Here is a 15,919-nt window from a genome sequence, read left to right as displayed (position 1 = left end):
GCGCTTATCTTAATGGTAGTCCACCACAGGGAGGTGAATTCCCCCCTCAGGACACATCTAATGTCCTTTAATGTCACTGGGAGGTTTTCACTGGAAACCACCTCAGACCCTTGAATTGCAGTGTTCAGCTCCTTTCGTTATCAACAAGAGTAGCAGCTTCCTGGAATGGAATCTCAGACACAGCGGACGTGCCTGTAAAGAGGAGAAGGGTTCGATGAGATGCTGCCATTCAGACTCTTAATGTGGAGCAGAAGTCCCCTGTAGGATTGTGGCCTTCATAAAAATAACTTGCAGAAAATGTCTACTGTCAACATAAGGGAAGTTGCCAAATCCTACTCAGAGATTTCCTGTGGCCTTCCTTTGATATCATGCGTATTTATTGTGAGGCACAGCTACAGAAAACAGAAGGGATTAAGGAGCACACATTTTCCAGTGGCCTTTGACACAGAAGTGTGAATGGGCCACCTGAAACTCTCACTGACATGCAACATCTTCAGAAGTGAATGAGATGTTAACTCTTTTGCTTCTGCCAACGCCATTAGCACCCTCTTTGACAAAAACAGAACCGTGCAATGCTCCAGGAAAGTCTTCTTCTGGGAACAGGCAATCAGTGAGCCATTCATTGTGAAGGTTTGTTAAATCTTCTCAAACTGTCTGCAGGAAACATAAAACCACACAAAGCACACGCAGAAGGGGACTGCAACGATATGAGTAGGTTGGTTCAATGTTAGCATGCCCAGGTCCTTTGGTTTTGCAGTCCTGATGCGTCACAGGTGTGTAGGGAGAGGGAATCACTGCGTGCTCGGGGGGCCTGGGTCTGCTTACAGATTTGCTCATGCTTTCTTCATACACTGTCCTTGTAATTCAGTCTTCTCAGTCTTCCTTTCCATTTTTTTTCCTTGTTTCTCTCTGGATATCTGCAAAGGACACACTGGGTGCTCTGTTCTCGAAGCGTACACCAAGCACTGCAGCTATCCATGGTCACTCAGAACACCCCCATCTCAAAAAAAATCCCTGCATTCTCGGGCTGAAGCATCGTTCAAACATGTGACATTCTCACAGCATTCCGACGTAGTAAGTCTCTACAGAGCAAATGCAAGTGCAACATTTTTTTCCCTAAATCTCATACCGACAGTACTCCGTATATTTTCATAGGCATGAAGAAACTCTTGTCTGTAATCTCTTTATAGGACAGGTGTAGTCCTATGCCCTGCAGAGCTGAGAAGGCTAGGCACAGTATGTGAGGATACGAAACAGAGGGAAGAGAATAAGGGGAAAGATGTTGTTAAAATGATATCTCTCAGACAGAACGGGGATCTAGTTTGTGAAATCACAGCTCGAGAATGTGGCAAAAAGCTGCAGCTGACAAAGGCCATAAGTATATTCATCAAACACAGACTGAAACATTTTTACAAGGAAAAGAAGGGCTCCTAGGCATACTATTTATATGTCAGGTTCCTGTCTTGAACAGGCATTTTTTGCTGAGTTGCACGTTCTTCAGAAAAAGGTTTCCTGGAGGAAATTGCGGCCTCTCTGTAACTGTAGCATCATACATGTGAGCCCTGAAACACAGTTATATGAAATTCTCCCAGAGAATCTCTGCAAACCTGGGGTTTCCTCAGTTGAACAGAGCCACAGGGTGTGATGCCTGGGGTATGAAGTTCTCAGAGGGGGAAACGTTGCTCTGTAGAGACAACAGAGGTCTCCTTTGCAGCCAAACAGGTTCTTGCACACTTGAGAAAGACAAACAGATTCAAGGGAGGCCTCAGGATGAACACAGTCCGTACAAAATATGCTCAGTCATATATTCTAAGGAGATGGCTACAAAGGGGTTAAAATCATAAACCTTCAGTCACTGAGCTCAAGAGATTTACTTTCACAGAATGACAGAATTGAGTGGCTATTCTCCAATGAAGACATTCTCATAATAGCAAGCAACTGCTTTTAGAAAGCAATAGTTCAAGCCTGAAAACAGGGCTAGATTTCATTATCCATATATTTTCTTCTACACAAAAGCTCGCAGGTATGCTACAGTCTTAATGTTCAGATGTACCACACTGAGAACTCGCTAATGACTCCAGCACTGACACAAAATGCCTTTGATCAACTGTATTGCACTATAAAACACCATAGCATGCCATTGAATGGAAATCAGGCACAACAGAAGAGCTATTATATGAGATACAGTACTCCAGCATTCATCTCTTCAAACAGGAAAAGTTCAAAGAAAATCAAAATCAGAAAATGAATAACAAAGTGAATTCCACCACTAAAAAAAAAAAAAGAAGAAGAAGAAGAAGAAGCAGAAGAGGAAGAAAAAGAAATTGCCAGAGGCTACATGATATCATACCAGTACCCTTCAAAACAGCATTCCACCAGCTGGAATTATAACACGTTCTCCTCCCAACCCTGAGCGCGCTGCGTCAGGACTGTGTCACACTGAAAACCATAAAGCAAAGCCCTGAAAATCCAAGGGCTTGAGAAGCTAATGCTGCCAGACCAGCATGACTAAACTCCTCCAGCTTGGTTTTCAAGGTGCAGAAGCTGCTCAAGCCTGTGTGGTGAATTCAAGAAGTCCTTGCGGGACGGCTGCAGCTCTGGAGGGTTAAGAGATAACAACGCATATTCCTGAAGCCAGAATTATCCAGCTGGAAGAGACTTAGACCTTCAGGGGAGTCAGACACTAAGGAGACTTGCAGCATTCCAGCACTGAAAGTTAATGTAACAGGAGAGACCCACCTCTGCTGCAAGAACTTCTGAGTTTCACCAATGCTTTCGAATAGGGCAAAACCAGAAGACCTTCATATTCATCCTTATTTCCAGCTCTCCAGATTCACTCAGAGATTTCAGCACTGTGTGAAGCCTGGATCAAAGTCCCCCACTGCAGTTCTTTGCACTAGAAACAGGATCTGAACAACCATTACTTGCTTTTTTTTCATTCAGGGATGAGAGGACTGACACAGTAATGCAGAGATAGGCCCAGAACTTGGCTTTCAAGCTGAAAATCACTGTGGATAGCTTCCAGAACAGATAATTAGGAGTAGCTAAAATAGGCTACTCACAGAGATCCCCCACAGCCCCTGGCTGTGTGCTGGGCACCCTGATCTGGTTGGCCCTGCTAGAGCAGGGGGAAACAGAGGGATCCTGAGAGTCTTAAACTGAGACAGGGGAGGTTTAGGTTGGATCTTAGGAGGAAGATTTTCCCCCAGAGGGTGGTGAGACACTGGAACAGGTTGCCCAAGGAGGCTGTGGATGCCCCATCCCTGCAGGCATTCAAGGCCAGGCTGGATGTGGCTCTGGGCAGCCTGGGCTGCTGGTTGGCGACCTGCACACAGCAGGGGTTGGAACTGGATGAGCATTGTGGGCCTTTGCAACCCAGGCCATTCTGTGATTCTATGATTCTGTGAAATGGGAAGGGAAACATGAATAAAATGCCATGACTAAACAGCTCTTAATTATTTCATTCTAGATTCTGGATCCAAGCAAGGACCTTGCATCTCTTGCAACTAGAAACTCATATACACAGTTGTGGCAGCAAAGCAAGGTATGAAAAATGGACTGAAATTTCTTCTTGCCCAGTCTTCTTGCCTCGCTTTCATTTGAGCATACAGTGCACTTGTCACACTAATAATGGCTATGATTCCAATTTAAGACACTGCACACTGTCAACTCCCACCATAAATACAGGTTTCAACATCTCAAGCCAAAAAGAATGAGGAGGAGAGGAAAAAGAAAGCAGGAAGCAAGGAGAGGGTAATCAGAAGAGACAGATGGGCAATCGAGCAGTTCTTTCTCAAGAGAGTTCAGGTGATGGACAAATTTGTGTTCGTACTCATGTTGCTATTCTTGGACTAAAACAGAAGAACAATTCCAGAAATGGAAGGGTGAGGAGAAGGGTTTCTGCACACCTGCTAATCATATATCTCAATTCTAGCGATAGAAGCCAAGGTGTTTTTTATCACTGATAGGAATAAGATGGGCCTGTCCACCAGTCCTACCATTTTCACATACTGTTTCCTTCTTTTTGTCTGTTAAACACTTAGTTGTGTTTTTTCTACTCAGTAAAGCTCCTCTGAAGACCAGTCAGTTTTACTGCCTGCAGTGGAGGAGCTGAACACTGCAATTCAGAATTGCAAGCTCTCAGTGCCTAATCCCACTCAGGCACTAAATTTTGACCCCAAAGACTGTGAGGCCACATTGCACAGCAACAGGCCTAAGCTAACGAGCTTTGCCTCTCAGGAGAGCTAATTAGTTCTGGTATATCAGCATGCTGATGCAGCAGTCTCATTTCCAGTTCTAGAACTAGATCAGTTGGGCTGGGCTGTGGGCAGTGCATGATGCTTCAGGCACAGCTTAGTCATGTAGACAGAGCCTTGTGGTGTGTCACAAAGGCTGCAGTCAATATCTCATGCAGCAGCTTAAAATGAGACACTTAGGAGGAGGATTACGCTGACATTCGCAGGAAACACAGAGGTGATTTGTTCATGGGTGAATTTGCAATGCAGCAAAGGACCACCAGAACCTCAGCAAGCAGTTTTAGCTTTCCTAACCTAATCAGAACAATCAAACTCCAAACCGTTAGCCAAGCTTTTTTAATTACTACCTCCTGTCTCTGTGTAGATTGTAATTTGCTTCCTGAGACTGCAGGAACACACTCTATATAATTTATTAATGTCAGTACAGAGGCCTCCACTACCATTGGCACTCTTGTCTGTCTCTGACACGTAGTTACAGTTTTTGAAGGCTGAAATGCTTTGGTCGTGGGATAAGATAATAAGCTGGGATGCTTGTTGATCTGGGTATAATGTGATACACAAGAAGTTGAAACGTGATCTGTTGTAGTTCCCTTGTCTTGTTCTTTGAGATCAAGGAAGGACAAAATGCAAAATTCATCCATAGCAAGAGGACTAGAAAGAGAGCAAAGCACGCAAGAAATGCATCGCTGCTTCACGCCTACATAAGGGGTCAGGTACAACAGAGGTGTGAGTGGCACAGGAACCAGGGAGAAAGGACACTTTTTCTCACTAGCAAACAGGTGCAAGTTCAACATGTGGAGTACTGCTGTGGGAAGAGAAAAGCAAGCCCACTGTTTTGGGTGCCACGCTTGGACTTTGTAGATTAGGGTCAACCCCTTGTTCTGGTACAGATTCCCTCTGGCCAGGCCTTTACATGGTGCTGTGTCTACACACAAGGGAAATAAATACACACCTTCACAGAATAGTTTAGAGACATACATTAACGGCAAGCTGTGCTTTCTCTCCAGGCACTCCTGAATGTGGTCTGCAGAAATGCTGTTCAGGATGCACTTTATGATGCCTGAACTAAGTCATCTGATAAGAACAAGGTGCCTAAATGTCAATCATAGTAAATTAGTTTAGACATTTAGCCCCATCTGAAATGTCCTTGGATATTTGAGACCTCCACACTACAGAACTGGCAAATACGTCATCGGGGACACATTTTTTAGCTTTAAAAAATCAAATAATATTTCAAAATAAATATTGCAGTGTTGCGGTTTGAAAACATTAAAATATCCCCTCCCTGAGAAGAAAAATAACAGCATAAAATATTTTAATTTTGTGAATTTGTATTTTGTGAACTTTGTATTTAAGGCCTTTTATTTTTAGAAAAGCTATTTGCTGAAATTAAAATAACTTCACAAAGTGTTTCAGTAAATCTGAAATTCTGTCAAACTTAACAGAAATTTCAAGGATGGGAATGTTTCAGACAAAAATCTTTTATCCAGCCTTCAAGTCAATGCAAACTGTCTCCAAGAAGCTGAGTGAGGGGGCAGTGTGACTTATCTTTTCTGAATATGAAGTATTTCTTGCTACATGCATAGGGCTTTTCCCAGTTATTTCTGTAGAAGATTTGATGCTAAGAACACGTCCTGGAAGCATAATAAGGAAAACAAAATAAAATCCAACTCAACAGTTACAGAATCACAGAATTATCTTCACTGGAAGAGACCTTCAAGATGATCACATCCAACCACCAGCATGACCTACTGAGGCCCATCACTAAATCATGTCCCTCAGCATCATGTCCACATACCTCCAGTAATGGGCACCCCAGTTCAGTGCTTGACCACATTCTCCATGAAGAAATTCTTCCTAACAACCAACCTAAACCTCATCTGGCACAACTTGTGACCACTGATATTGTCAGTCACCCTCATATCTGGAAGATCTCTCCAAAAAACTTCCAGCTCTAAAGGACGGATAGTTGCTCAGAGAAGGTCTGAGCAAAGATGCTGACCTTGCAGTACAGGGAAAGATCAGCAGACCTTCTGCCTGTCTTTTCAGGCTCTCCAACTGTCTCAGCAAAGGAGAAACTCCAAACTGATTACATTGAGACCTCTTCTCTTCCCTCCCAGTTTTCCCAGCACTTAGCTCCCAGACAAACAAGTGTAAAGGCTGTTAGCCTGTTTTTTAGCACAATGATGACATATTTTTAATGATACATAATTAAGTCCAAACTGCTATTTACACTCCACACCAAAATGCTAGCACACAACAACAGAAACTTTTTTTCCACATTGATTTCATATGCCAGAAATGCATGGAAGAGTAAGAGACAAGAAGCAGCATTATCCCTATTTCCAGATGTGGAACTGTGGTAGGCACACAGACTTAAAAGTTTCACAGAAATGAGGAGAAACACCAGGTCCCAGAGTATGTCAGGTTCACAGTGTTCAGAGGATCATAAGATAATTCAATCTGAAAGGAACCTCAGATGCTCATTTAGTCTAACTTCCTGATCAGATCAGGGTCAGCTTTTATGTAAAAAGGTTATCACAAGTTTTCTCCTCCAAATGTTGCTGCAAGCTCCATCATATCTTTGCTAGAACACAGAAAGGCGTTCATGCAATAAAACTGTAAACTGAATCAGTATTTAAATCTAACTGAAGTTTGAGGCTGAAATACAGACAGATACTGAAACATCTGGGAGGCACTCATGGCAAACGGACTGAGAGGTTATCACTGATACCAAGAATTGCAAAAGGAGAATAATATGGAAGGTGGCACAACTGTGGAAATGTGAAATGTCCTCCCTGCACAAAACATAGAGAGGTAGGCCCAGAGATGAGACCTTTATGACCCACGATCCTGCTCCTAAAATATAGTCCCTGCATACATTTAAGCCTGGACATCAGCATAAGTAACACTTTGTCTGTTTACGTGCACACAGAAAATATTATTCTGTTCCAAAAATCACACTTGTTGGTCAAGAAACCAACACGATCAGGTCCTGCATACACTAGAGTAGAGGCTGGTGACAAAGAACACATGCTGTTGTGTACTAACATAGAGAGATCTAAGCACCATTACAGAAATCAAACACCATCATTTCCATCCTTACTGGGTAAGATGATGACGTCTTCTCCTGGACCTGGGATGCTGCAGTTGAATCCACCCCAGCCTTTTTCCACATCCTTCCATGTCTCTGGGTGCGACCATTTCAAAACAGAATCAGAAGGATCTACAAAATAGGACGCATGAAGAGAGAATTATTGTTTTCAGTAGCTGAGAGCATTATTGTTTCTGAGATAGTTAAGCATCTGTGGCATTACCATCCTCCTTTTGTCAATGATGAAGCAACACTAACTGCTCTATGTTGCCTTCCATTCTTAAAGGAAGTTGCCAATAGGAGAAACAAAAACACCTCTCTCTCCCAGACCTGTATTTTTGGAGTTAAACTTCAGGAAGATAGCTGAAAAAGAGATTCAAATTGTTTGGGATCCAGGAAAAGCGAAGCAAATCTTGAGGCTTATGGTTTGTGAATACGCATCACAAACAACAACTTCATGGTGACGAGTCTCAAGCACAAGCGGTATGAGAAGCAGCTGAGGGAACTGGGATGGTTCAGCCTGGAGAAGAGGAGGAGGCTCAGGGAAGACCTTATAGCTCTCTACAACTACCAAAAAGGAGGTTGTGGTGAGGTGGGGAACGGCTTCTTCTCCATGTAACTAGTGACTGAATGAGAGGGAATGGCCACAAGTTGCATCAGGGGGTGTTCAGGTTGCACATTAGGAAACATTTCTTCTCCAAAAGAGTGTTTAGGCACTGGAACAGGCTGCCCAGGGAGGAGGTTGAGTCACTGTCCCTGAAGGTGTTCAAGAAGCATTTAGATGTTGTACTAAGGGACATGGTTTAGTGGGGAGATACAGGTGGTAGGTGGACAGGTGGACTGGATTAATTAGAGGTCTTTTCCAACCTTGGTGATTCTATGATTCTATGATTAGTTTTACTTACATCATCCAAGGCTCTGAGCACTCTGAACACAACGTTAAAATGAAGAAGCAAAGATACAAGCCAGTCACCTCTTCTTTTGTGGCAATACCAGAGGACAAAAATAGTAAATTACCAAAAAAATGTCAACTCTTCTCACACGTTTTTCTTCACCAGTGTTCTAGAAAACAGATTGAATTCCTGGAGTATGCTAAATTGTGAAAGTTTTTTTAAAAATGAGTAATTAACTCTCACTAGATTTTTAGCCCATAGAAAAGCAATGCTGTGCACGTGGTAACGAAGACCTGTGGTGAAACACCAGCTTAAATGGGACACGTAGCAACTCCTACAAAGTTTTAATTTTAATGTTCAGCTTAATCCAAAGGGAAACTTCTGAGTCTCAGCAGCATCAGGAAAACATTGGGAGAAATAAAATGCACAAAGTGTAGGTACTTGTGCTTGCATTTTAGACAGCTAATGAGCCGGTCTTACAAATTAATTGCTTAAGCTTGCTGTGCCATCAGCAGAGGAAGGAAAGCCTTGAGGGAAGTCCTGCACACACACGGTTTCTCATGTCCCAGACTAATGCAGACTGGGCCTCCCTCTGGAGGCCTGTGCAAGCACCTACCTCCGACTGAAATTGTTTTTTTTCATGAGGGGAGCTTCACCAGACATCACTGAAAACACAGGGGCAAACTCATGCCTACGTGCAGTGGACTAGAAATCACTCAAGAGCGCTGCAGAGAAGAAAAACTGTGCTGCCAGCATACAGTGAAATGAAGCTCAGCATCAGCTCTTCAAGGCTGGGTATTCCTTTACTTATAGGTTCAGGGGGAAAATGCTCTGTAAAAAATACCTAAGCCTTACTGCTACATAAATGATTATTGTTGATAATAAACAGCAGGGCGGCTATGAAACTCAGATCCAGTTTTGGAGGTCTCCCCCATCTCCGGTGTATTATGCTGTCTGACTCGGTGTGTAACTGTGCAGTAATGTCAGCCTATTACACTAAGATGACTGCAGAGCACTAAAACACACTGTACTCTCACATTCCCCATGACCTTCCTGATCTTCTGTGGCATTTCTTAGCAAAAGTTTATGGTCTTTTATAATGTGGAATCATTCATTTATCACGAGCAATGGTAGATATGGCTCAATGAAATGCTTAAATGAATGCCAAGAGCCCCTGTTGGGTTGATAGATGTACAAAACACTGAAGTGAAATGCAGCAATACAGTTCTGAACAAGTAGTAAAAAGGAAATGGTGTGACTCCCAGACTGAACCTTTCCGACACAGACTCACGCACCTGATGTAGGTGAAGGGGCTCCTTCCTTCTCTTTCAGCTCCAGCTGAATTAAGTCAGCTCCTGTGACTGAACACAGAGAATTGCAGGGAGTTACAGCAGGGCCTTAAAAATTCACCAAATCGACAACAAAAATTCACAGCGAGAGAATTGCTACACATGGCTCTCAGACAACATTTTACATTTCCAACGACAAGATTTTTTAGGAACGACTGTGTGTTTTTTCCAACTCATTTTTGTCTTTTTTTTTTTTTTTTTTTTTGTATTTTGAGAAGGGAGTAAACAAATACATTTTAATTTGCAGATACTAAGGGTCTCAAGACAACTCATTAGAAAGAGCTAAAAGAAAACATTCAACAATCAGAAATTCTAGGCTGGAACATGAATCTCATTTATCCCACTATAAATCCACAGCAGTTCCTCTAACACAAGCAATATTACACCATTGAATGCATAATGTATTAACTGGATCGAGCAACAAATTACAGCTTTTGTTTTGTAGTTTGGTTTTGATTCCTCCCCCCACCAAATCTGGTATCTAAAAGAGATGCTTTAATTAGTCAGACTTTATAGACTGAAGACAGGGACCCTGTGTTCTGTACTGTGAAAAGAGGTCAGAATCAATTATCACAGTTGTAACCTTTCTGCCAGTATACTGTCAGCAGGAGAGGGGTCAGGATAATGCAAAGCAAGCTAAGAGGAGCAGAAGAAAACTGCTTCAGAGCCAGCTGAAAGGCTACCTCTTCTTCATCTCCAGTGGCTTATAAAGGCACTTCCTTTCAGTCACCAGACTGGAACAATCGTAGGTTAAAATAGAAACGCTCTGCCAAACAGATAAATCTCCTTTACACTGCCCAACCCCTTCTGGTGACCCTAAAATGCCATTGGAAGAATTCTGGGGTAGAAGAATTGTATAAATAAAGCCATTGTCAGAACTTTCCTCAGTTCTGTCAGAACTTTCCTACACACGTATCAACCCACCGAAGGGATTTCATGCTGTATTGTAATTTACTTATTTTATCTTTAAACAAGTCTCTGTACTTTTAAATTGTGAGAATCACCCTTCCCTACCTCCCTCTTTTTCTCCCAGTGCAGCTGAGCAAATTTAAAATAACTGAGGTTCATTAATTTTAAGTGTTCAATAAATTAGTATGAATAATCAAAAAACTTGATTCTTTCCGATAATTACTATTTGATGTCAGTTGAAAGCACTCGATTGAGTTAGCAGCATATGCTCCTATGCCAAATGAGGCTTCCATAATTAAATAGAAACTGATTCCATGAGGTTTTTCTCATATCTGATTAATTAGTAATCAGGTGCCTTAGCCCTGTTCCTCAGCGACACCTTCTCTCCCAGCAGTAGCTGTGGTCTAACTCATGTTCACTCAAGCCAATCTGCCCCAAACCATCACACAGTGCTCGAAATGAACAACACCATGTCCTCAGGTGGCCTGAAGCTGAAAAATGACATATGGAGGACATAGGAACATAGAACCATGGAATGACTTGGGTTGGAAAGGACCTTAAAGATCATCTAGTTCCAAACCCCCTGCCATGGGCAGGGTTGCCACCTGCTGGATCAAATACTCACTTAAAGTCTTTGGCATACAGTTAATCTGGCTTTTAGACAACACCCTTCTATGGGCACTTGCCTCCTCCAACATTAACCCTTGCAGAGGGCATACATCTCACCTAATTCGAAATGATGACTAATTAGTCAGCTTGGACCCTCACGGTGTCACTGGAGGTATCTCAAAAGAACTATCCATCCATGTTATTATACTCCTTAGGGATGAGATACGCTGTAGAGAGAGACCTTTCTCTCTCTGTAGACTGTAAAGGATAACCAGGGTAGGCTTAGACAACTCATGTAAGATACCTGTATCAGGAGAAATTAATCTCCCCGGCAGAGCTCCTCCTCTAGGCTACACAGACTAGCAAGGGAAAGAAAATCACACCTTTGGAGCAACAGTCTGACTGGGAGACTACTAAGAAACGACTGCCTTGGAGGGCCATTTTTGATCCTCTTTTAAGATGTCCTTCCTTCTCCTCTCACTTTTCAGAGAGCAAATCTGGAGCCAAAGGTGTTACATCAATTCACAGCAGTGTCAGGACAAGTGAGAGAACCAAGCCTGACACTATCCTATTTCTTGATGAATGGGTTTTGCTTGATTTTTCCGACACTACAGTGCAATTGTCTAATCAGAGATGTTTTCATTGTTCAGAGAAAAGTTCTGTTCTCCTAATTAAATCCTCAGGGGACAAAAAATCTGCTCAGTGTTCTAAAGACCTCATACAGGGGTTCAGATCCTGCACCCAGCGATGAAAGGACCTGTTAAGGGTTAACTAGGCACAGCCATTTTCTGAGAAAAGAACAAAAACTTCCCACGTTTGAGGTGTCATCCAACCACACGGCATGACAACTCAAACCACGATAGGCCATCTGTACCCTCCACATCAGCGCAGGAATGTGGGGCTGAATTCTCCCCAGCCCAGCTGCTATCACAATTATTAATGTTGATTCAGGATGAAGTGCAACGAGCATGAACCTGTCGCATTCCGTTGCCTGAGAAGTGATCAAAGCAGGTTACAGGCCTTGAGAATCATCAGGACCATGGTGACATAGTTATCCTGGTTGTTTTGTTTTGCTATTGAGTACGTTATCATTGTTTCTGTACAGGACAGGAAGAGATATAGGCAATACAGGCAAAGGACGTCATTAGTAAACATTGAATTAAGGTGTCTCTTCACAAAATGCAGTTATAAGGCTCCAGGGTTTAGTTGTATAAAACCTTTATAAGGCTCATCAATTTTCTGCCTTATTACAGCTCTTCCTGGATGCTTGGACTGTGAATCATAAATATAGGCCTTCCTGACTAACTTTTTTCTGGTTTAGGGCTCTTTGAGTGAACATGAAGGAGGAGCAACCTGGTCTTTTATCAGCTTTGCAGTGACAGGGAATTTTGCCTGTGGATATTAGGAAGGGCTGAAACCAGGATAAATGGCTCCAATAGCCTGACTAACAAATAACAAGCGCCTCTGTGCTATTTAACATCAATTGGGCTAACATATATCACAGGGAAATCAAAACTTTTAGACACCACAATCAACAATGTGGTACGACACACCTCTAGAAGCTGGAGAACCTGGGATAGGATTTTTTGCCCTTCCTCTGCTTGGGACCATTCAAGGAGGTGCCCAGAAATATGGTATCCCGGGGATACTGCACTAAGAAATGATGTAAAAAAGTATCTGGGCAAGTGGAGACTGATTCCTGCTTGCAGCATATTAGTGATGGAGATGAAGCAATGAAATTCCTGCTGCAGACATCACACACGCACAAGACCATTGCTGAAAGGATGATGGAAGCATTTCCGACCATCCAAAACAATGGATGTGAGGTGAATTTTATCAGGATGGATATCAGTGCCTTCAAAGAAATATTAATGCAATTTTCAAGCTTTTCACCTAGGATTCCCCTTTGTCCCTGAGCAATAAGGCTGAAGAAAAATACATTTATTCTCTGTATTTTAATATTAGAACCAAACTGTCTTAAGGGCCTGTTTTCCTCCTACACGAAGCAACTACAACAACCCGTGGAGCAAACTGGAAGTGAGATCATTCTCTAGGAATTTAGAAAGACAATAAGTGTAATCAAATTATATCTTTTTTTGAACAACCACGGAAACTGCAGACCTGCTTCTGACACAGCAGTAACATGAGATCCAGCCTCAGGCCCTCTTAACAGCTCACACATGAGCAGCCTGAGCAAAGTCAGCAGGGTGACCTGTCTCCGTAAAAGCTGTGTCTAAGGAAAAAAATGCATTTGGGGTCAAGAAAAAGTTTGATAATCCTTCCAGAGATGTTCACAATATTGCTCATGACAAGTGCTTGCATTTCAGAAAAAAAAAAAAAAAGCCATGTTGGATGGAGAGATAGAGCAAGCCAATGCTTTGTTTTATTCCAAAAGAAAATAGTTTAAACACTTCAGAAGTGAACAAAAAGGAAGCAACATCTCTCTGGTTTGCAGCCAATTCCACTATTGCCCAGAGACCTTAACCAAGGAGCAATCCCACGCTGTGGCACCATATGCTCGTATTTGTAACAGACTTAAAAAGCTCATAACGTTATTACTGTCATTTACACAGGACATTTCTCCTAAAAATATCCCAGATGTCCCACAGTGTGATGTTTCTTTCCACCTCTCCTGTTACAAGAAGGGTTTTTCTGGTACAATGTGGTCATTCCACATGAAGGCTGCCCTCCTGAAACAGCATTTGGGAAACATAGAATGGCCTGGGTTGCAAAGGACCACATTGCTCATCCAGTTCCAACCCCCTGCTGTGTGCAGGTCACCAACCAGCAGGCCAGGCTGCCCAGAGCCATATCCAGCCTGGCCTTGAATGCCTGCAGGGATGGGGCATCCACAGCCTCCTCGGGCAACCTGTTCCAGTGCCTCACCACCCTCTGGGGGAAAAACTTCCTCCTCATATCCAACCTAAACCGCCCCTGCCCCTAGAGGGAAGCCACACATCAATTCAAAGCCTGTCACTGAGGAGCACCTCTATCACAACATGGCGTGCCCCAGAGAAACAAAAGGGGATGCTACAAAGACTGAGAAGCATCAGAGCAAATCTGATGGTGTCAAAGAGACTGGATTCTCCCCAGATTCCTCAGACCAAGATGGTCCGAGTCCTCACTTCCCCTCATTCAGCACTAGCAGGGAAATGGGGCTCTCCCTCCTTGAATGCCAATTCTTCTTGGTCTGAAAAGATTATTTCTAAAGGGAACTGGTAAACAGAGGTGACATATGTAGGTAGCAGCAAGCACCTTTGTTAGCAGGATCTCAGCACAGGTGCCCCACATCACAGCAGTGCTCCCCCATCACAGTGATTTCTCCCCATTCAGCACCCCCAATATGGACCCACGCCTGCGTCTCATTTACAAAAGTGTGAGCAAGCAACGCATCAAGGCAACTTAACTCCTTTAATCCCCTCCATACGGTACGTTTTCTTGCCTTTTGTATCAGGCTTTTTTTTTCCTTCCCCATAGAGAAACACTTGCATGTCACTGGGCAATTCTGGACAGGGGGAGCGTGCACAACGCCCAAGTCATCCATGAGCCAAGGTGGCCTTGCTCAGCTGCCCTCTTCATTTGAATAACAATATCTCCTCCTCCACAGGGTCTTCCCTCCCCTTCTCCTCCTCTTTTTTTTCCCCCCTCCCCCTTGTGTGAATTCGGGAGCCTGCCCATGAATGAGCTGGCATCTGATCCGTATTTACTGACGTTAATTTTGGATGTAACGCAGCCCTGCCACTTCCCCACCGTTCGCCCTAAAAGGCGTCCCGGCGGGCACAAAGGCAGAGGGTCAAAAGTAAGCTGACCCCTGACAGAATGTACAATTATTAGGACGAAGCGGGACACAAGCAGCTGTCGAAACCCCACCGGTGCGGCGATGTGCTTCCCAAAGTCAGAGTATGAATAATACGCCGGAGCTCTCCCCTCCGCCCTGCCAGGGCCTACGCCGTTCTGCAGGAAGAATGATGGCCCTCCCGAAGCAGCTGCAATAATTGTGTCCCCATTGTCCCCCGTCCACCCCCTACAAGTGCCCATTGTGGGCGCGGGGTCGGGTGATTACATGCTTGGGCTGATGGCGTTTGGGCCCAGCTGCCCGGCTGCTGACACACGAGCAGCGAGAGGGGGGACCCGCGTCTGCGAGACGGGCCTCCAACATACCAGACCTTTTACATAAGTCAAACAGGAACAAATGACTCTTTATCAGCCCCTGCTCCCTTTGAAGTGGCGGCTGCTTATGGGCCCTTACAGCTTTTCCTCCTTAGCCCGAGCAAACATCCTCCTTTTGATATGCTACATGCTCATTATCTCTGCCCCATTTAATGATTTTTGATTGAAGGGTGGCAGCGCGGTTGCCAAGAGGGTAGTTAAAGAGGCTCCACACAGGCAGGGCTACAAGAAATGCTTTCCTTGTGCCGCAGACCTAAATTTGGAGTTTCTTAACAGTGTGTTCTTGTTCTTAGCAGCAGATAAGGGCTGAGCGTGAAATTCTTAATTAAGCAGTAAATAGAGAGTGGGGTGTCAGCAGATGCAGCCTGTAGCCATGGAGACCAAGTCACATGAAGGAGGGAGCTGAGACTAAACGCCGGCCGCAGGCTCGGGCATGACTGACAGCTGAAGAATCCGACAAAGCTTGTAAACGGGATTAATTAGCTGGCCAATTATTTCATATAGTTAAATGTAACTAAAAAATAAAAACAGCTCGCAGAGCGGGGTGGGAAAGCGTTCTGAAGGCCAGAGCCCCAAGTGCTATCCTCTCCAGGTCGCTGCGTGGACCTTGTAGGATACCAGTGCCAGAAGGGACTGTGG

At 43.8% G+C, this 15,919-nt stretch overlaps 1 protein-coding gene across 1 annotated transcript in view; it reads right to left on the bottom strand.

Moving 5' to 3' along the window:
• Window positions 1–15,919, bottom strand: part of PKHD1 (PKHD1 ciliary IPT domain containing fibrocystin/polyductin) — a gene marked incomplete at both ends in the record, with an annotated part of 221,724 nt that overhangs the window by 74,164 nt on the left and 131,641 nt on the right. Inside the window, 2 exons of the mRNA XM_079532472.1 lie at window positions 7,363–7,482; window positions 9,539–9,604. Coding sequence (XP_079388598.1) covers window positions 7,363–7,482; window positions 9,539–9,604 — 186 coding nt within the window. The remainder of the gene's footprint in view (window positions 1–7,362; window positions 7,483–9,538; window positions 9,605–15,919) is intronic.

The sequence above is a fragment of the Tetrao urogallus genome, assembly GCF_951394365.1.
Source record: "Tetrao urogallus genome assembly, chromosome: 2".
In the NCBI taxonomy this organism is placed as follows: Eukaryota; Metazoa; Chordata; class Aves; order Galliformes; family Phasianidae; genus Tetrao; species Tetrao urogallus.
Note: the sequence above shows the minus strand (reverse complement) of the source record. Positions and strands in the feature narration are given on the sequence as shown.